General features: G+C 42.7%; 1 protein-coding gene and 1 pseudogene across 2 annotated transcripts in view; both read left to right on the forward strand.

The window, feature by feature from the left end:
• Nucleotides 1-9,997: 9,997 nt before the first annotated feature.
• Nucleotides 9,998-11,118, forward strand: LOC123830413 (annotated as a pseudogene).
• A 5,782-nt stretch (nt 11,119-16,900) lies between these two features.
• Nucleotides 16,901-21,962, forward strand: part of PCCB (propionyl-CoA carboxylase subunit beta) — a 72,871-nt gene continuing 67,809 nt past the window's right edge. The window contains exons 1-3 of one of the 2 annotated variants that reach the window (XM_045857264.1): nt 16,901-17,193; nt 19,789-19,908; nt 21,349-21,417. In XM_045857264.1, the coding sequence (XP_045713220.1) occupies nt 17,011-17,193; nt 19,789-19,908; nt 21,349-21,417 (372 nt within the window). In that variant the 5' untranslated portion in view covers nt 16,901-17,010. The remainder of the gene's footprint in view (nt 17,194-19,788; nt 19,909-21,348; nt 21,418-21,962) is intronic. The other variant, XM_045857263.1, reaches the window with a different exon arrangement.

Consider the following 21,962-nt stretch of genomic DNA (forward strand, 5'->3'; position numbering starts at 1 on the left):
GAGCCACCGGGAGTCTCAACCAAGAGTCAGGAGCTCAGGGGGTAGCGCTAGTGGATCTCCCATGAGGGGAAGGCACCAGTCAAGTTCATGGGAAAGTGGTGGGTATAGCCCCTACCCCAAAGCTACACAACTCAGTCATTGACACCCTCTGAGTCTGCTCAAATCTCTACACCACAGCCTAGGTAGCTGACTCCTCAGCAGGTTTCGAGCTCTGCCAGGTGGGCTACAGGGAGTCCAGAGGGTAGTATTACTGTTTTACCTCAGACTGATGCCATATGGAGGAGGGTGTTCCACAAAAGAAAGATGGTATCTGTGGTATTAGAGAGTAAGTCCGCACTGGCTGTCCCTTCAGTTCTTTACCCAGAGCCACAAGTCTCAGTATCTCCTAATGAGACTCTAGTCCACTCTGCCATCCCTCCACTGGTGCCTAGGGTGAGTGGCTGCAAACAAAATTTTGTACAATTACCTTTAAAAGGGCACCTGTGTCTCTAGGGAACTACTATCTCTATCTGACAGAGAGAATCCCTGCTGATTTCCCTAGCCCAATGTTATTTGGGTGCCTCTTCCTGGTTCTGGTGCTCTAAGCTGGGAGCCAGCCTCGGGGTTGAGACCTGACTCCTCAGGGGGAACATTTGCAGTTGAGATATCCCTTCAGTATCTCAGCTACTGCCCATCGGAAGGGGACCAGCCCTTTTTGCATCTCCACCCATCCTACCAATCTCGACATGGCTTCTGTAAATCCTTGGTTATAAGACTTCTCTTCAGCTAGTCTTCAATTGGTTATTCAGGTTGATTGCTCCATATTTTAGTTGTAATTCCAGTTTGGTACTGGAAGAAGGTGAGTGTAGCATTTACCTACTCTGCTGCCATCTTGGATCTCCCAGATTTTTATTGGGCTTAGGACAATTTAGATCTCTTTACAATTCCCATGTATTTCATATGGCCTCTGATACTACCTGAAGGTTGTAACTAGCCTTAGGGTCAACCAACGTATTCTCTAGAGCTCAACACTATGTATCAGAGATAGTCCTCTGGTTAAGCATGTTAAATTAAGCAGGAGCTTCACCAAAGGAACCTCATTCATGCTCTGGCCAGTGTAGCTCCTTTGGTTGGAGTGTAGGCTCACAACTAGTAAGTTGCCAGTTTGATTCCTGGTCATGGCACATGGTCAGGTTGCAGGCTCAGAGGCAGCCAATTAGTGTTTCTCTCTGGCATCAATGTTTCCCTCTCTCTCTCACTCTAGAATGAGAATAAAATAAGCCTTAAAATTTTTTTAAAAAGATCCTCACTCCTAAATTTAACTGTTCAACATTTTACTATTAGTAAAAGTCCATCAGGTGAATGTTGAGAGTTTGGAATTACTGCTATGTGAAATGAGAGATGTAGCTGCTTAGGGACAGAGAAAGAGATTGCTGGAGTAGTTTCGAGAAGGGTACATTTCTTAAATAAAATAGAATCCCCAAAGATAGCTAAGTATACACTCCTGGACAATAAAGTGTTTTTGTTTTTTGTTTTTTTAACATGATCTTTGCAAGTCTTAAGGGCTAGGAATGAAAATTTTTAGCCTGAAGTTGAGCAAACTTGACTTTGTGAGCCAAACTACTTTTGTTATTCCTGAGCTATGAAAGGTAGCATGAGGTAGCAGAATGAACATGAACTAATTTTTATTCAAATACTTATTGTGTAGGTTTCAGAAAAAATATTCAAGTTCTCTGAACCCTAGTTTTCTCATCTATAAAGTGGGAATAATAACACTTTCTGTGAAGGATTACCATGAGGTGTCGCATCTTCACCAAATATGTTTCTGACACAGGCACTGTGGATACATAGGTGGAAAAATACAGTCTCAAGGAGGCCCAGTCTACCTTCTCCTTGAATAACTATTATATCAATACTTCTACTTTGGGATCTCTTCCTAGCTGCAGATTTGTATCTCTAGCTTGTTGCCATCACCAAAAAATGTATATATTCAAAGCCAAAATCATCATCGTTTCTCCAGTATCCAGATCTCACATCAGTCTTCTCTGTTCTGTCATTATGCCATCGCTCTCTATTTCTCTAAAGCTTATAACCTTGGAGTTACCACTTTGACTATGTTCTCCAATTAGTCTTAGTTCTTAAAAAAAAAATAACAAGCCAGCTCATTACAATTATCATGATTCCAATTATATGAGGTACTTAGAATAGTTAAAATCATAAAGACTGAAAGTTAATGGTGGTTGCCAGGGGCTGGTGGGAGAGGATAATGGCAAGTTATTGTTTAATGGGTATAGAGTTTAAGTTTTACAAGATAAAAAGAGTTATGAGGATGGACGGTGGTGATGGTGGCACAGAAGGGTGGAAGCCACTGTTCTACAATATGACTTTTTAACAATGATGATATTCCATTAAATAGTAATTCCACAATCTACTTAAGTATCCTGCAATTGTACCCTGAAGTTATTAATTTTTCAGCATTTAAATAACACTTCTGTTGCCCTGACTGGTGTGGTTCAGTTGGCTGGGCATCATCTAGCAAAGGGAAACGTTGTTGGTTCCATTCCTGGTCAGGCACATGACTGGGTTACAGGTTGGAGGCATGTATGAGAGGCAATCAATTGATGTGTCTTTCTTACATTGATGTTTCTTACCCTGTCTTTCTCCTTCCCTTCCCCTCTCTCTAAAAATAAGTAAATAAAATGTTTAAAAAATTAAACAACACTCCAGTGAATATTGTTGCAGGTAAACTTTGAAGACATTTATGAGAAAGAAATAAACTATTTTATTTAGGGCATTTATATAGGGGTTCCTTTATAAAGATTTTAGTTATTTATTTTTTAGAGAGAGGGCAAGGAAGAGAGAAATAGAGGGAGAGAAACATTGATTGGTTGCCTCTCGTATGCCTCCAACCGGGGACCTGGCCTGCAACATAGGCATGTGCCCTAACTGGGAATCAAACCAGCAACCTTTCAGTTTGTAGGACAACAACCAACCCACTGAGCTACCCTAGTCAGGGCATGTGATCATTTTATACAGCAACTTAGCCTTATCCCTAATGTACCTTCTTTATTCAAACACAATTGACTTCTAGTCATACCCTCTAATGTAAGTGTTCCAGACCTGTAATCCACCTTACTCAGTATTGCCTAAAGCTAAGACTCTGTTTTGCACAGACATCACCACTTCCCTCTGCTCAAGGACTAATAATATTCATTCATTCATGCATTCATTTTTTAAGGTACTATGCTAAGTATATGTCAGTCACTGTCCTAAGTGATATAAGAGAAATAAAAACATAGACCCAGGCCTTGCCCTTTATGGCACAGTTGGAAAGATTGAGAAGGCTAATATTAATCAAATATTCATATAAATATTAAATGGTAACTTCAATAATTACAAATAAAAGGAATATGGTTCTAGGATAGAGATAACAGAAGGATTTGATTTAGTTAAAGAAGTCAGAGAAGGCTTTTTTAAGGAAGTGTCAAGCTGAAATATGAAAAGGGGGGAGTGCTTTCTACACAGTCCAGGTAAAGTCCCTACAAAAGGAGAAACATGGTGATTTTGAGGAGCTGACAGAAGACTAGTATAGCTGGAGCAAAAAGGCTGGGGGGATGGTACTAGATGAGTCAGAGAGGCTGATAGTGTCTAGGCCTTGCAGAGTCTTATATGCCATGATAAGAATGTTATATGCCATGATAAGAGTGTTTATTATATGAACATTGAGAAGACATTAAAGAGTTTAGGTTTGAGAGTGGCATAACATGAAATAATTGCCTAGATGGGTTAATTAATTAACTAGTTAATTAATTCTACTTAGAATGAGTGACCAGTGATATAGAAGGAATTCTATGAGTATGTTATCTCAAAGAAGTGAAGATAATTTTTCATGAAGGAGGAAGTAAAAAAGGAGAGTATGATCATTAGTATTCAATACTACTTAGAGAGTAGGTAAAATGCAGGTTTAAAATGTCCCTGGCTTCCCAATGCCTATAGGATGGAGTCTAAATTTCTCACCCTGGTACTTGAGGCCCACGAAAATTCTATGTTTACCTACCTTTCCATCAGTTTGTCCCATGACACCACTAAAATTAGTCTTTTAGATAAGGTGTCCTTCAGGTAAAGTGTCCTATTTATTTTACCTAACACAAATTGTATACTCTGCCTGTCTATCATCATTGGATGTATCTTCTGCCTATCACCACTTACCTACATCCAATATATTTTCTAGGACCCTACCCTATGTCACTTCCTCCACGAACACTACTGTGGTAGCCATGAGAATGTACCTCTGATAACTCTGTTTGCAATGAGCATGACTGACTGTGGGCCCCAGCTACTGCCTTCTGAAAATTATCACTGTGTTGCACCGAGGCTTTGCTTCTATTGGCTGCTTCCAGACAATGACTGAGTGTGGCAGAGAAACTAAGGCCCATTCCTGAGAGATGCCAGACTCCTCTGACAGGTGACTTTGGAAATCCCAAACAGCTTTGTCAAACTTTCCTTAGAGCTGCACTGGGGTGTAAGATGCTTCCATCTGATTTTCCTTCCTTCATTTCTTCACTTGGGGGCAGACTTGCGTTATAGTCCAGTGGCTCCCCCAGCCTCCCTATTTGCCTCCCCATTTTTTCTCATACGCATTTCCTCTAATACATTTCTTGCACTGATAATCTTATGCATCCATTTCTCAGGGACCCAGGGTAACACAAGTGGTACTGGGAGTGGTCCCAGAAAATACATGGTAAGACAGGAATTTGGACTGGCTCATCTACTGCTATCAGGCAAAGAGGATGTCATCCTGGTTAGTAGGTGTGACTCAGGCAGTTCCTGGCACAAGTAGTAGCTCAATTGGTAAAGATTTCACCAGTGTTAACCTGAGAAAATGTCCCAGTAGAAGGAAATGTTGTGGCAGATGTGATTATGCACATTTGAAAAACATGAAAGGAACAATGCCTACAAAGGTAGTAAAATTTGGTGGTTACTACTAAGTTGTATTGACTCCCTATATAGGAATCATAAGAGACTGAAAGCCATGAATAACAAGCAGTTTTTGGCTAAGAGAGAGAGCCATAAGGCCTCTGGGATACCTTACAAAGAGACCTTTTTCTCCTTCAGGAGAAGGGAATACACAACTGAGTAGCAGGGTGGAGACTGCTTGTTAGAATAGCAGAGCTCCAGAGACATTAGAATGCTCAGCAAAGTGGGTCTGGAATGGTCTTCTAAAGGCATTGAAGTACAGTACAGAGAGCACAGTCTGGATGGATGAGATGCCCTCCTTCAGGACACGGTGTATGTATTACATCAGAAACCTCTTTATGGTGCTGTGTCCTGAATAGGAAAAATTCATGCATTTGGGAACCAAGAGATAGAAGCAGGAGTGACCCTACTTACTATCACACCCAGTGTCCCACTGAGGGATTTTGTCCTCACGACTCTCAACACTGCAGAGTTAGAGGTCCTGTTCCCCCAAAGGCCACACTTTTGCCAAGGGATATAGCAAAGATTCTATTGAATTACAAGCTGCAGCTGCTGCCAGGGCACTTTGATGTCTGTGTCCAGGGACCAGCAGGAAAGAAAAATTACCATCCAGCAAGGGCAATTGACCCTGATCAGCAAAAAGGGCTACTTTTGCACAATGGGACAAGGAGGAATACATGTGGAAAGCTACGTGATCTACTTGGGTGCTCTTGGTACTCTCCTGCTCTGTGGTAACCATGAATAGACATAAGAAGAAACCCTGGACTGAAAAAGATATTACCAATAGTTCAGACCCTCACAGAATAAAGGTTGGTTCCCATCACCAGGCAAGTCACCAAGACCTGTCTAGGGGATTGTAGAGGGTGAGGGGCTTTGATAAAGGAAAGTGAAGGAGGGAGAAAATATGTACTAAGTGTGTTGCTGAGATCAACTGCATCAACAGAATTTGCTCCACTAAACACGCTCTTCTGAGTTTCCTCTCAGAAAGCCCACAGGAACAAGGGAGGAACTGCTTCCCAAACCTCTGCAGATAAGTATATCTGTGTGTGTCAAAAGATAGACTTTGGTGTGTACCAGAATGTAACTTTCAGATCTCCAACTGCAAGAAGTGTAATTGACCAAGTGTCCCAGCTGCTGCTCTCTGAAATCCATAGCTGTATTCGCTCTGAGGCCATGTGTTCTGCAGGCTGCTCCCAGCCACTGACTGAGTGTGGCAGGGAAGCTGAAGCAGACTCCTTCCTGAGAGAAGTGGGAGTCATCTGGTGGGTGACTTTGCTCAAAGACTCCCTGGTGATCTTGCTTAATTTTCCTTAACCTGCTCTACAGTCTAAAATGCTTCTTCTGGGCCTGCCTTCCATCCTTCCCTCTCCTCCTCACTTGGACAGATTTACCTGATTGATAATCATAATCTGAAGGCTCTCCCAGACTCCTCTGGTTCTCTGCCCATTTTATCTCACAGGCATTTACCCTAATAAATTTCTTACCCATTCAGTCCTATCTGGGCGTCAGCTCCTTGGAGGACCTGGACTAAAAATCTTCCCTTACACCCCAGCTGTCAGTGATAACTTCTGACTTTGAACTCTTATAGCACTTCCCCCTACCACTCCCTTGACACGTCACAAATTTTACCCAGAGAATAAAATTTATCTTTCTGTGTACACATTTTCCCAATTTGTGTAGCAGTCTTCTGGAGATAGACACCATTGTATTATTCTTGCAAACCTCTGTACTTCACCAAGTGTCCTGCACATGTCCTTCCTATGGTTGAAGCTTAGTTCAACCATAATAGAAAAGAAGTTGTCAGGGGTACTGAGCTGTTCAAACAATCCTGCACCCCAGAATTCCTGTTCCCCACTTACTTCAACTTCCTAGTGTGTTATCTCTTTCCCCACTCTTCAAACCCCCTATTCAAAATGGTTCCCCATCCTCTCGGATCCTTTTAATCCTGGATTTCCTGCCTTATTCCCAATACCTTTTACCACACACATGGGCCCAGTAGAGAGTATGGTATAAACAACTATCAATCAAAAGTTTGCCATGTCCCATTTTGTAGCATGGAGTTGTTGCTAGAAAGCAGTTGGTCAGCAGAGACTGCATTGCGCAAGCTTGTCCCACTATTCAGGGTTAGTATTTCAGAAGCAGGACTTCTCTTCTACTTGTCTCCCCCTCATTCTCCAGTCAAATACCAAGGATTCTAGGGGTGGTGAGGTCACAAGATAGAAGAGGCCTGGGTCCCTGAACCACCACATGGAAGGACACTTACACTGAAGTGCTATATAAGTGAACAGTGAGCTTCTAGTATGTTAGGTCACTGAAATGTGGGGGTTTGTTAGTTATAGTTGCTAGCATTAAATAATACAAAATTTTTTTTTTGGCTGCTCACCATGTTAACTCCCTTCCATCTAGGGGGAGTCTCCCATTGCAGGCCTCTTGATACCAAGCAAGTTAGATACTTCTCATTCTAGGGTTTGGGCATGTTGCTTAGTCTCTGACAATCCGATGCTTTCCCACTTAAGAATTGAAATGTGGGAGATACAAAGATACATGACAATTAGAAAGTATTCACCGTGGTTATATGACCTTGAGGACCCAGGGACAGTGGCAGCAAGGCCTAGCAACAGTGGTTTTCATGTCAGTGTACTAACCAGAGTGTTCTTGTGTCATGTCCTTTGCTGTGTTTTTCTTCTTATAGATTCATTTGCTTTTTCACTCTGCTGTGGCCTTCTTGACAATTCCTGCCTTTGAATAATTAATTTTTTCTTTATATGTCCAGAATCAGTTTCCGTATACATTGTTTTTCCCATCTACACTGAACTCTGCTCCCAAACTAGACTCAATGGGATTTCCATTTATGAAACACCTAGTCCATACCCAGCTCTGGGGTAGGCACTTTTTATATGCCATCACACTTAATTTAATCATTCCAACTATTCTATAGGGTCAGTATTATATAATATTGTCATTTACAAAAGGAAAAAATTGAAGCTCAAAGAGATTAACTGATTTTTCTGGTCACACAGAGTATGAGTGTCACTTGGAATTCAGTTTTGATTGCATCAAAGCATGTTTTTCATTGCACCAGAAATCCTTCACCAACTCTTAATTATAGCAGTGCTTCTTTCTAGGGCTCTGCTAGTCTATAACTGACTCTGGAAGTGAGGACTATACCTATATATACTTAATCCCTTCCTACATATAAAGAGTTGTAAAGAAATTTCTGTTGTTGTAGCTGTTTTCTTTTTTAAAATTTTTTTTCAACATTTATTTACGGATTTTAGAGAGTGAAAGGACGGGGTGGGGGAGAGAGAGAGAGAGATCGATTTGTTGTTCCATGCATTTATGCATTCACTGGTTGCTTTTTGTATGCACCCTGATTGGGGATTAAACCTGCAACCTTGAGATATTGGGATGATACCCTAACCAACTGAGCTACCTGGCTAGGGCTGTTGTAGCTGTTTTTGAACACTTCAAACAATTTGTGTTTTTCTTGTCCTTTTCAGTCTTTTCCTTCCATTTCTTTCCCTTCTTTCTTGCTTTCTCCTTCTGTCTTATGCTCCCCCCTTCTTTCTTCGCTCCCCTCCTTCCTGACAAAATAACAGCAGAGAGTACATGGCAGCATCACTTCATTCATCTCTCTTGCTGAATTTCTTGCACTGAGTCTAAGATGCTTCTTCTCAACCTTCCTTCCTTCTTTCTCTCATTCACTCAGAGTCACATTTGCATCGATCATAAAGGTTGAAATTTTGGGACAGTTAGATGGAATGAACTGTTCCCCAATTAACTTTATTACTTTTGATGTTCCCAGTAAGTTCACCTCAAATGTCAGCAACACCCTTAGGAAACTATATATTTCCTGTGCTCCAGGAGGAAGAAGCTGCCTCTAGTAATGGAGCTGAGGGTCAGATAATTCCATTTTTCCACAGAAACTGGGGTAGAGAGAAACAAAGTTCCTTCAGTGATTGAATGAGTATTTTCCATGTATTAGGAACATAGAAATAAAAGTTATAGAATTTTAATTCTGTAGTTAAAATTATAGAATTATAATTTTATAATTCTTACCCTAAATGAGTTTATAATCCAGGGAAGAGTCGTATATGAATATTTTTTTTCAGTTTCTAGATGTTAACCTGAATTGCTTTAGAACATCATACCAAATGCTTAAAATCATCCATTATAATAGAAATAATTGTGAAATTAGCATAATTCATATAGCTTTTTGGACTTACAGCAGAAATTATTTTTTAAAAAAGAAGTTAGGAGAAGCTACTAATTTAAAAAGAAACAATTCTTAACCTGGTACCATGATGCTTGTATGAATTTTCTAAGTAGTTGGAACAGGACTAAGAAGGAAGAAAATAAGGGGAAAAAGCAAGAGTATTTCTTGTGTCTTGGCTGCATTTTAACTTAAATTCAACTCAGTATCCAGCAATGGAGAGAATTGCTAAGGCTTTTTTTGGTTAAAATGGGAAAGAGCATTCTCAAGGGTGGCAGAGTCAGACTTTTCAGAAGGCAATACTGGAACTGTTCTTGTGAGCTCAAAAACTCTTAAATTCACATCCTTTTTCATACCTTCTACCAATCCAGTTAGGCATACCCAGTATATCACAGTTCTGAACACATATATCCCAAACGTATTAGGTGTGAGTACAAGAAGAACTGGAGTGTACTGTGGTGGGAAGGGTGAAGTCAGATAAACCCGAACAAGTAATTTTAGTGCAACATATCAAGCAGATACTCAAAGAAGTAGGGGAATGCAAAAGAAGAATGCAGTAATTTTGTGGGATGGAATGCATGTTGGAGTAGCTGAGGAGGCAGCATGGCAGACAGTGACCCCAGAGTAATGCCCATGTTGTGGCCTGTGGGACCGCACTGCTACCACCCAGCCGGCCTCAAAGAGTTCCTGTTGCTGCCACCACATAGATCAAGGTTATGAAGGTGTTTTCTGGTAAAACTGGATTGGAAAAAATTTCATGATCTTTATATCTATATATGTATTTATATATATATGTATTTTAAAATTTTGCATTTGACTTAAAGTGCCATGAGAAAATTTGCATATTGTAAGGTGGCCCTAGTTACCTCCCTGATTTGGGTGCTGTTGGATATGTTCCTGATGCTTTACTTCAGTGAATGCAACAAATGTGATGAAGCAAAAGAGAGAGGACTTCCTGTTGGGGATGTTCTATAGCCAGCACAGAAGCCTCATGAAGGTCTTGGAGAAATGGGGAAACCATTCCTTATCACTAAAAAGGATCAAGAAAGATGAAAGAGATGTTTAAAATCAATCAGTTCAATTTAATGGCAAGTGAGAGGATTGTTGGGTTAGAGGGGTGTAAAACAAAGGTGTATCCTGATACTCTTCCTACAAGTGCAGTGATTATGTCCCACAATGAGGCTGGGAGCACACGTCTGTGAACTGTCCATACTGTCATTGATTGCTCATCAAGACACATGCTAGAAGAAATTGTCCTCGTAGATGAGGCCAGTGAAAGAGACTTTTTGAGAACACCTCTGGAGAGTTATGTGAAAAAATTAAACGTACCAGTTCATGTAAATCAAATGGAACAACATTCTGGATTGATCAGAGCTAGAATAAAAGGAGCCGCTGTGTCTAAAGGCCGGTGATCACTTTCTTAGATGCCCACTGTGAGTGCACAGTGGGATGGCTAGAATCTTTTTAAGCTAGGATCAATCAAGACAGGAAAACGGTAGTATGTCCTATCATTGATGTAATCAGTGATGATACTTTTGAGTACATGGCAGATTCTGATGTGACTTATGGTGGATTCAATGAGAAGCTCAGTTTTCACTGGTAACCTGTTCCCCAAAGAGAAAAGGGTAAAAGGAAAGGTAATCAGACTTTTCTTGTCAGAACACCTAAAATGGGCAGGAGGCCTTTTTTCAATAGACAGAGATTACTTTCAGGAAATTGGAATGTATGATGATGGCATGGATATTTGGAGAGAGAAAACCTATAAGTTTCTTTTAGGATTTGGAGATATGCAGAAACTTTAGAGATTGTTACTTGCTCACATGTTGGACACGTGTTTTGGAAAGCAACACCTTATACATCTCCAGGAGGCACAGGACAGACTATTAATAAAAATAACAGATGACTTGCAGAAGCGTAGATGGATGAATTCAAGAATTTCTTCAATATAATTTGTCCAGGTGTTACGAAGATAGATTATGGAGATATAGCTAGCATCAAGAATTGGTCTAAGACACAAACTCTAATGGAAACCTTTCTCTTTGTACCTAGACAATATTCATCCTGAGTCTCAAGTTCCACATCACTATTTCTCTTTAGGAGAGGTAAAAAACATGCATTCTATGTGGTTATTACATTCTCACTTATCTATCAAAATAGATAGAGGTCAAACTTCCTACAGAGGAGTCCCTTCATATTAAATTACATAACCAGCCCTGGTTGGTGTGGCTCAGTGGATTGAGTGCCGGCCTGCAAACCAAAGGGTTGCTGGTTCAATTCCCAGTCAGGGCACATGCCTGGGTTGTGGGCCAGGTCCTCAGTAGGGGGCACGCAAGAGGCAACCACACATTGATGTTTCTCTCCCTCTCTTCTTCTTTCTCTAAAATAAATAAAGAAAAATATTAAAAAATAGAATTACATACCCACAAGTTTGGGAAAATTCTTGTTAGTTGACACAGTGTACCTTATAACTTGAAACTTTGTTAATTTTTTATCATGTTATATTTCTCTTAAGAATGTTCTACCCTACCCTCCCCCCCCCCAAAAAAAAAGAAAGAAAGAAAAGAAAATGTGTTGGGTATTAGAAGGAAGGGAATTAATGCCATCAGGAAAAGCAAGAAGTGAAGGGAGTATTCTTGGAGAAAGTTAAGGATATCTAGTGGGCCAGATGGGGAGGTTAGGGGAAAGCCTCAAATGAAGGACTAAACTGGTAGAAGAGAGAATAGAAAGTGACTGGTGGTCTGAGAAACAGAACTGGACTTTACAGGGCTGACCAACGTGGGAGACTGGGAAGTGGAAGTAAAAATAAAGCAGGCTGCTGAGCAGATGACTGGGGAAAAGAAGAATCTAAGAGGAAGAAAGACAGGGAACTGGTTAGGAAAGAAGAATCACTAAGAACCACTAAGGCTTTTTTGGCTGAAAAAGACAAAAGGACCCTTAGGGTGGAGGGTCAGGGTAGCATGTTCAGCAGTAGCAGGAGCAACATAAATGATTCTAGTGACACCAACGAGTCAAAAGTGGTCTACTGATGAGATACTTGGGTGGCACTTTCTGCAACTCAGGTAACCAGAGAAAATGTAATGCTCACATACATAGATAGCTCCAATAAAAGGTAGACATTGACAAAAACTATAAATGAGGAACACAAAGCAGATGGGAATTTAGAGAAAGAAGAGGCTGCTTGTAATGGGAAATTGTGGAAATGCTTTAGGAAGAAATGGTGTTTGGAATTAGACGTATGAGGTTTGGACATGCAGAGATTGGAATATCAAGGAACAGTGAGACTATGCAGTGATCTAGTATAATGTATTGAATTGTATCCCCAAATAAAAATCTTCAAGCCCTAATCCCTTGTGTCTGCAAATGTGACCTTATTTGGAGAGTCTTGCACATGTAATCAAGTTAATGATCTCCAGAACAGGTTATCCTATGCTTAGGGTGGGCTCTAAATCCAAAGACTGGTACCTTAATAAGAAGAAGGAGAGGCAGAACACAAACAGGGAGACACTGGGAAGAGGCCATGTGAAGACTGAGGCATAGATTGAAGTTATACTGCCACATGCCATGGAACACCAGGAAGCACCAGCAGCTGGGAGAGGCAAGACAAAATCCTCCCCTAGAGCCTTTGAAAGGAGAATGGCTCTGCCAACACTTGGTTTTGGACTCAAGGCCTCCAGAACTAAGAGCATAAATTATTGTTGTTTTAAGGAACAGTTTTGTGGTAATATATTATAGTAGCTCTAGGAGACCAACACTCCTGGTATGATTTCTGTGACTTCTGCCAGCAACTGTAGGTAGTTTGTGAACAGAATTGGAGTGATCCAAAAGGAGGGGTGACCCAGGACTGGGCCTTAGCATGGAGATATTGATGGAAATATAGGGGTCTAGAGAGGCCAGAATGCTATAGTAGGCAGAAATTAAATATTTACACTGAAGGAATTGAACATTTATATTGAGGGCATGGACAAGAGGCAGTATAAGAAAGAGTGTGGGAAAGGAGGTGGTAGAGAGAACTGCCAGGTTTCAGCTCCTGGAAATGGAGCAATTCTTAGTGATTATAAGGCCCAGCATGTGGGTAGGTGAAGTGGAAGAGAGTTGAAAGCCTTTCATGTTGAGGAAGCTGAGGCATTTTGAGGCCAAGAAGTCAGAATATCAGCATGAAGCCTGGATGGTCTTCCTGAGAAGGCATATGTGATGGTTGGTTTTGTGTCAGTTTGGTTGGGCTAATAGATGCCCAGATAGCTGGTAAAACTTTTTTTGGTATGTCTGTCAGGGTGTCTCTGGAAGAGATTAGTATTTGATTTAGTAGACAGGGTAAAAAGCCTCACCCTTGCCAATGCAGGTGTACATTATCAATCCACTGAGGGCTTGAACAGAACAAAAAGGAGGAGGAAGGCCGAATTCCTACTCTCTACTTGAGCTGAGACATCCATCTTATCCTGGCCTTGGACATACATGCTTCTGGTTCTAGGGCTTTAGGACTCAGATCCAAACTTACATGATTAACCCTTCAGCCCTCCTTTCTTAGACCGTTGGACTTAGACTGAATCACACCATAGGCTTTCATAATTCTCCAGCTTGTAGACAGTGGATCATGGGACTTCTCAGTTTCCATTACCATGTGAGCCAATCGCTATAATAAATCTCTCTCTATATACTAATGGTCTGTTTCTCTAGAGAACCCTGAATAATACAGCAGGGAAAGGGGGGGAAAGCTAACATGAACATCTCAGAAGTGAGAGGAAGGTGAATTGTAAAGGTCAGGGAATGCTGAAAGGGTGATAACAAAAGATGGCAAAAACCTTAAAGGAAGATGCATGAGGAAGAGCAGCCCAGCAAGAGCCTCCCAGCATGGTGGAAGAATGGTCTGGAAGTGCCTCTGGAAAAAGGGACAGGTCAACCCTGCTCATTGCCCACAGAACACAAGAAGTCAGAAAAGAGGAGGATTTTCCAAGATGGCCTGGAAAATGTGTATGGTCTGGGGGACACAGGGTTCCAGTTTTTAATAACAATTTTAGCTGGAATTTAAGTCAGGGTTTTTGTGACTCAATTACATAGTCAGAGAAACACAGTCCAGCACACACACACACAAAAGTGAATTTACAGTACTTCATTTTTTCCCTTCAGTTTTTAAAATAAAACACTAAGGGGAGATGTACATTCAGAATGCACGAGAAATATCTTAAAAATCCTTTTTCCTCACATGATGGCAATCACTTTCCAAAATTTCCTCTGTTTCACACCTTTTACTCCTAACCACCCAACACTCTCTGAAAGAAGACACCTGAATTGCACTAAGTGTAATTGCTTCAGAGTCCCATCTGTTGGCTCTGAAATTCATTGTCAGATTTTCACGGGGGTCACACCACTCAAGGGCTGCTCTCAGCTGAGCCGGAACAGGCACATTGTGGGTCCAAGACTCCTCGACAACCTTGCCGAACTTTCCTTCAGCCAGCACAGTAGTCTATGAAGCTGCCAAACCTTACTTCCTTCTGCGTCTCCTTGACTGGGTGTCAGACTTGCATCGTAATCTAAGTGCCCCCAGACTTTCCCAGGTGGTTTCCCCTAATTGATTTCTTTCATCTTTTCTTCCCCTCTTGGTAGCTTCTCAGAAGATACACACCAACATACTCTCCCAAATTTACTTCTTCCTTCCATTGCACCCCTTCTTTCTGACAGTGGTCACTGACTGGGATAGAATTGCCAGATCAGAGTGACTCCTGTCTCAAAATGGAGAAAAACTCAAACATAGCAACCCAGGAGGAGGGCCTATGAATGGCAAAATATCCCAGGGCATGGGATTCTGGAGGGCCTTGACTGGATAATTCAACCCTACTTCAACTCCCACCCACTCCAGGCTGGGACTTGCACCTGAGGTGAGAAGAATAATATTATAGGTATATAGAACTATGTATGGAGTACCCATAGGTAGGGCACTAGCACAGTGAGGAGGAAAAATGGCAGGATGAGGAAGAAGGGCAGGCGGAGTGAACTAGATAGGAGGGGCACTAAGTTCCATTGACTAGTCATTTATGGATCTCTCTTGTGTTGGGCTTTCAAAGTTAAGAAAAAAAAATCCTTGTTTCCCTGAGGAAGCAATACTTACCCTCGTCTAAGCAGAGAGGGGACCAGGGTAGACTGTTTTGAGGAGATGACACCTGAACCAGGTATCATAGGTGTAGAAGAGGATGCATATTTGTAGCAGAAAACCTCCAGAACCACATGCAATTGCCTGTTTGCTAGCTCAATTCAATTCCACAAATACATTCTGAAGGCCTCCTATATGTTGGAACTTGTTCCAAGTGCAGGGGCTACAGTGGTGAGTGAGCCAGCCATGGTCCCTGCCCTCTGGCTTGGAAATCTACCTGAGAAGAGAGCTAAACAATCTTAATATGGTGTGAGATATGCCATTGGAGAGGATCTGCACAGCACTTCAGGACAAAAGAGTCCCACTGCCTCCAGCCCAAACAAGTCCCAATTTCTGAACATGGTAAAATTCTTCACAATCTTAACTCCATTATGGCTTTCCAGTCTCATTTACCACTGTTCCTTCAGAAGCTGGGGATACAATTGTGTCTGTGTGAACCTGAATGTGCCAGGCCTTTGCTCACACTGCTCGTGTTCCCTAGCATGTGGTTACCTTCTCGGAGATACTCTCCTTGACACACCTAGCCTTGCCCAAATTCTGCCCATTGCTACCAGGCCAGTCTTGTGTCCTTAAGCAGGGACCCAAATGCAGAGCAAACAGTACCCACTATGCAGTCAAGCAGATGCAGGTGGGGTTTGTCCAGATATATGACTCCAGGCTTTGGACCCTTGGTGTCCCTAAATTAGCTACATGACCCATTCCTAGAAGCATAGTAAGTACTGGTAGATAGTTCTTAGCACATAATAGGTACTCAAAAATGTTTGCTGAGTTGAACTGCATTAATATTGAAGTCCTAGGCCAAAGTTTAGACTTTATGAAGGCCCTGGTTATGAGCCGGAGTTCAGAGGGGATAATGATCACCTTTAGCAGTTTTCTGGGGCTAAAAATGTGAAATACACATTTTATTTTTTGCCTCGAAGACCTGCCTTTTTGTTGGGGAAATATATGAACAAGCTCCCAATAGTTCGGCCCTAAATCCCTGAGAAATGATTGTGAAACTCAGAAAGCATCAAAATCATCTAGAGGTCAGTCATCTGTTGAAACTAATTCCTGGCTGCACCCCTAGAATTTCCAATTTAGTAGGTCTGGTGCGGAGTCTGGGAATTTCCAAGTTTGCATTTCCAACTCCCTCCTGGGTTATGCTGAAACTGCTGGGCCCACACTTTGAGAACCACTCACTAGAGGTTAAGAGCCCTGTACTCAATAAGTGACACATACACATACATGTGTTTTTGAATTCTGGCTCCACCACCTCTTTAGTCTTGATCAACTCACTCTACCTCTCTGTATTTCATTGATCTTATCTGTGAAATCAGGACAATAAGCTAATTCAAGTGCTTAAAGCCATACACTTGGTCCAGCGTTCAATAAATGTTGGTTAATTCATTATTTACTTATTTTCTGGAGCAAGTGGGATGAGAAAACTAGAGGTCTAGGGTCCGAGAATAGCAAAGACCACGGTCATCTTCTGTGTGCAACAACGAGGGTACAAGATCCGGAAACCACTCCCAGTTCTCTGGGTGACGCTGCAGAGCAGCCTGGGATCTGGAATTCGAGGCCTTCTTCCCAAGCAAACTCAGCTTTCCAGTCCACAGACTCACATCCGACGTTGCGCAAGCGCAGACCTCAGTGTGCTCACGCTACACGCACAAGCGTACTTAAGTGATCCGGTCCGGGGGGCGCCGCCAGAGCAAATATGGCGGCGGCAATTCGCGTGCTGGCGGCTGGAGCAAGGCTCAGCTTTGTGGTGAGCAGTTTCCGCGTCGCCGCCCGCAGCCAGTGCAGCCAGCCAGTGTCCGTTAACCAACGCATAGAAGACAAGCGCCGTACCGCTCTGATGGGAGGGGGCCAGCGCCGCATTGACGCTCAGCACAAGCGAGTAGGTGCGGGGGTGGGGGGCGGGACCGAACCCCTCCCGCCCTGGCGTTCGCGACCCATCACAGTGTGCCCGGCTTGCGGCGCCCGAGACCTCCCGACCAATCCGCACAAAGCTGCGGAGGGGAGGGGTGGGGGCGGGGGCGAGATTGTTCACCTTGAGAACTTGTTGCTTACCCCCAAGAGGCCAGTAATAGGAAGAAAGCACTGTTGTGCTTTATCACTTTCTGCTTTACGTTGGGAATTTTAGACGGACCTGGCTGGGCTCCAGCTGGCTTACCAATTAACAGCTATAAACTTTTGGACAAGTTACTAATCTTTAGGAGTCAATTTATTCTAAACAGAAGATGGTAATAATACTCCCTTAACAATCTCGTTGCTAGAATAGAGATAGTGAAGCAATGATAAGCACTTAATTTTAAAAAATTCTTCTTACTCTTCTCATGCCCCATAAAAGAATGGTTCTTGCTCCATTATGGAAGCAGTAAAACCAAGGCATATGGCGGGTAAACTAACATAGGCAAACTTGCACGTTAACCCCGGATGTGGTAGGGTGTGGAACATGCAGTGTGCTTGTGGAACCGTGCCTCCAGAACACCAGCTAAACCCCTTTAGGGTCTCAGGGTGTCAGCGTGCATCGACCTGCCGGTTAGGAAAGAGGCATGCGTCCAAAGCAGGTGGTTTTTCTGGGAGTATTTATGTTAGTATACATGTTTAGCGGGAGTGAGCATCTGAAGCACTGTTACGCACCGCCCAGGTGATGATGGAGATATGTTTGGTGAGCCATTTAGTAGCAGAGGAAATAGGCCCAAATGGGTTGGCTACCTGGGACTTGCGTCCCTGACACATGTGAGTCTGGATCGATTTGCTGGATGCAGTGCAGAAGTGAAATTCTTGGAGGTGAAGGGCACTGAGGTGCAGCTCACAAGTGTGCAGGAGGTGACTAGGGTGAAAGGCTGGGATCTTCAGTGAGGAGATTGGAACCAACCCTTTAAGTCTAAATTGAATGTTGATTTAGATGTTGTAAAATCCTCATTTGACAAAGGTCTACAGGTGACAGTTTCTTTTTGACTTTGGGGAATGAGATGTAAATAGGTTGATAGTGTGTGGTGCCAGGAGTGCTTTCCCTCCCTCCTCTGGGTGGCTGTGTCTGGGGTGAGGAAATTTTAGATCCAGAGGGAAAGGCCCAGGCAGAGCTCCCGGGGACTCTTTCTGTTGGTGCTCTTGCTCAGTTTCTCCCTGGAACATCACCCGTCCTTTCCAGTAGGCAGGTCCTACTGGGTTTAGATGCAGCTTCCAGACTTAGTCAGGAGGCTGACTCGATAAAAGTCCTCACTTCACCACCTTTTAAAATATTTTTGGACTACTTCCCTGGGATAGATTCCCAGAAATGGAATTACAGGGTCAAAAGGTGAATATTTTAACACTCATCTATATATTGCCAAATTGCTTTCCCGAAAACTTCTACTTTACACAACAGTGTGTAGGATTGCCTGTTTTAACATGACCTCACTGGCTTTGGCTACTTTCTTCAGGGAGAAAAACACAGCCAATCTGAGGTGTTTTTGGAGGAGGGCGGCGGGGGAGTGGATGGTGGACCTGAATATTGGGCATGATCCAAAGGCTTGGGAGCCTTGGCAATAGAGGCTCTTGATAGGTTGAGGGCTCCAACCTCGTCCTGTGTAAGAGGCATTTTTTAAAAATTTCTCTCAAGTGAGTTCTTTTTTAAAAAATCTTACCAAGGATATGCTTATTGATTTTAGAGAGAGGGAGGGAGGAAGGAGAAGGAGAGAGAAAGAGGTAGGGAGGGAGAGAAACATTGATCAGTTGCCTCCCATATGCACCCCAACTGGGAATCAAACCTGCAGCGTAGGTATGTGCCCTGACTGGGAATTGAACCTACAACCTTTTGGTATATGGGATGACACTCCAACCAAATGAACCATTTGATCAGGGCTCAAGTGAGTACTTTAGTACTCTCTGTCCCACTCCTTTTCTTCTCAGCCACTCCCTGCTGTGGGGTTGTTGGTGTATCATAGCATCATTGTCAAGAGTAGAGTCCTTAAACAGGGCCCTTAAAGTAGGTTAGTAGGGAGAAGCCTATAATGGTGGCAGGAGAAGAACCAGAAAGTAGTCCTGGAAGTGTTCTTGGGACTGGACCCTAGTGATGTGAATTTCTGTGGAGTTCCCAAGAAGAAGCCTGTGAATCTAGAGGTGTAGCCTCAGACTCCACTAAACCTGCTTTAGTTTTTTGCCTCCTGTTTCTCCATTATTTTTAATATTGCTCTTTAGGTCTACAGTAAGTATTTGTGGAACTAGTTATCTTGTTCCAGGGTCAGGCTCTCCTTATCCCCACTTCTCTTTGCCACCTTTTCCACCTTCTACTTACTTATTTGCTTTCCACAGTTGGTGGCTCCTGAGGTACCCTGTCTACCCTGATTTTCTAACTAGTTGAAGTCTTCTGATAACTCCTGTCTCTTGGGCAGGTTGGTGGAATAGAGGCTTTCACATGGGGTGAAGGGGCAAAACCAGTTCCTCTTGCCCTCCTTGCTTACTGACTTTGTGATGACATCACTGAATGATTTTTGTTGCATTTTAGGGAAAGCTAACAGCCAGAGAGCGGATCAGTCTCTTGCTGGACCCTGACAGTTTTGTTGAGAGCGACATGTTTGTGGAACACAGATGTGCAGATTTTGGAATGGCTGCTGATAAGAATAAGGTATCTGTTCCCAATGGTGTTGTGAGCCTCCAAGCTGTACTTTTCCTGATATTGCTCTCCTGGCCTAACCACTAGACCACAGGTAACAAACACAAGGCCTGCAGGCCAAATTCAGCCTTCTACCTTGTTATATGCGGCCAGCACCTTGTTTCTATTTGGAGGCAGTGCTGAGCTCTCACTTAACTGTTAAAGAGTAGCTAAAATTACATTCAGCCTTTTGAAAGCAACCATGAGGCTGATGAGTGAGGCTAGTGAAAATGAATTTGACACCCTAGCACTGGACTAATGAAATCCTTCTGAGACTCAGGATACATTGAAAAATTTTCATGTTTTGGGGCCCTGGAATGCAAGAGTGCCTCTGAAGAGGCACTACTGTGGCCTCCACTTACCTTTGTCTGCAGATGAAGGAATGTGAGTGGACTGCTCATACCTCGTTCAGTGTGACTCTGGCTCTGCTCCCAGGGCTCTGGTTGTGAGTTCAGAGTTCTTGCAGGTATAAAATGACAAACTTGGAAGGAAAGGCTGAGAGAGTCTTTTAGTTGAGTTCTGGTCTGTCTAGTCACCAGAGACTCCTAAAGGCTGACCACTTGTGCCTCTTTGATACACTTTAAGTGTATACCTTGGATTTTTTTAGGTCAGAGTCACTGATACTTCTTCCTTCGATTGGGTGTTCTCCATGAGTGTGCAAAATTCTTTGGACTCACTTTGGTCAGTTTTTTTTCAGTTCTGCATATACACTGTTTGTAACCAAAGAGTTGTAAACTTGGCACCAAACCAGCTGGCTCCACTTGGGCTATTATGGGCCACACAGTGATTGCCAAGATTCCAAGCAAAATGATGGGTTTGCCTTTTTAAGGCTTGTGGGTGGGGTGTGAGGCTTTGTAGAAGTTGCCATGTTTTTAAATATGTCCTTCTAGTGCCTGTGAGCATTTGGTAGTAACAACACTAGAGGGTCTCTTAATTATCCTGCTTTTAGGAAGGAGGATGAGGCCTAAGACTACAGCACCCTTCATTTCTGTTAAAGCAGTATCCCCGTGCTTGCTGTTGCAGACTTGAGGGGGGAAAGGAGATTTCTTTTTTTTTTTTTTAAGATTTTATTTATTCATTTATTTTTAGAGAGGGAAGGGAGGGAGAAAGAGAGAGAAACATCAATGTATGGTTGCTGGGGGCCGTGGCCCACAACCCAGGCATGTGCCCTGACTGGGAATCAAACCTGCGACACTTTGGTTCGCAGCCCACGCTCAATCCACTGAGCTACGCCAGCCAGGGCTGGAAAGGAGATTTCTTTGTGCTCCTAATTCATATTGAATTTTAAAGAATTTGGGGTGCTTTTTTGGAGGGCATCTTTCATTGGGGCACAATTGCTAAGTTTGTTAAAAGAAACACTTATGTATTTTAACCTTTATTTATTTATATTTTATTATTTTATTTTTCTGGTAGTTTCCCGGAGACAGTGTGGTTACTGGACGGGGCCGAATCAACGGAAGATTGGTTTATGTCTTCAGTCAGGTATTTCATAACTCCAGGAGGTGGGCTGTTCCTTGAGGGCAGAGCCAGGAGCAAAATATGTGAGAAGAAAATAGTGTGGGGGAGTGACAACTTACATGTAGGTTGGGGCAGATGAGGGATTTATTTTCTTTTTTTCAGTGGATACGTTCACAGTATCATATTATGTGTTTTTCCTGAGGGAGACAGAATCTAAGCACTTAAGTCTTGGCAGGTTGGTTGTGTGTCTGGAGGGCAGCTGTGTTCTGGGCAGCTGTGTTCTGGGCAGGGTGCGTGGACCTGAGAGACCTTAATGTATTGTAGCCTGGGCAGAGGGTGCTTGACTCTCAGAAACACGGGCCCTGATTTTGAGCTTTCATGAAAGTGTTCAAGCATGTTTTATCAGGCTGACTCCAAACAGGTACAGTTTCTTCACTCTAAGATCATAGTAGAATGTAGTTGGCAGAGTAATGGCCCCCAAAGATGTCCAAGTCTTAATCCCTGAAACCTGTGATTATGTTACCTTACATGGCAAAGGATAATTAAACTTGCCTGTGGAATTAATGTTG

The sequence above is a fragment of the Phyllostomus hastatus genome, unplaced genomic scaffold (assembly GCF_019186645.2).
Source record: "Phyllostomus hastatus isolate PE091 unplaced genomic scaffold, TTU_PhHast_1.1 phas_scaffold_129, whole genome shotgun sequence".
NCBI classification, from domain to species: Eukaryota; Metazoa; Chordata; class Mammalia; order Chiroptera; family Phyllostomidae; genus Phyllostomus; species Phyllostomus hastatus.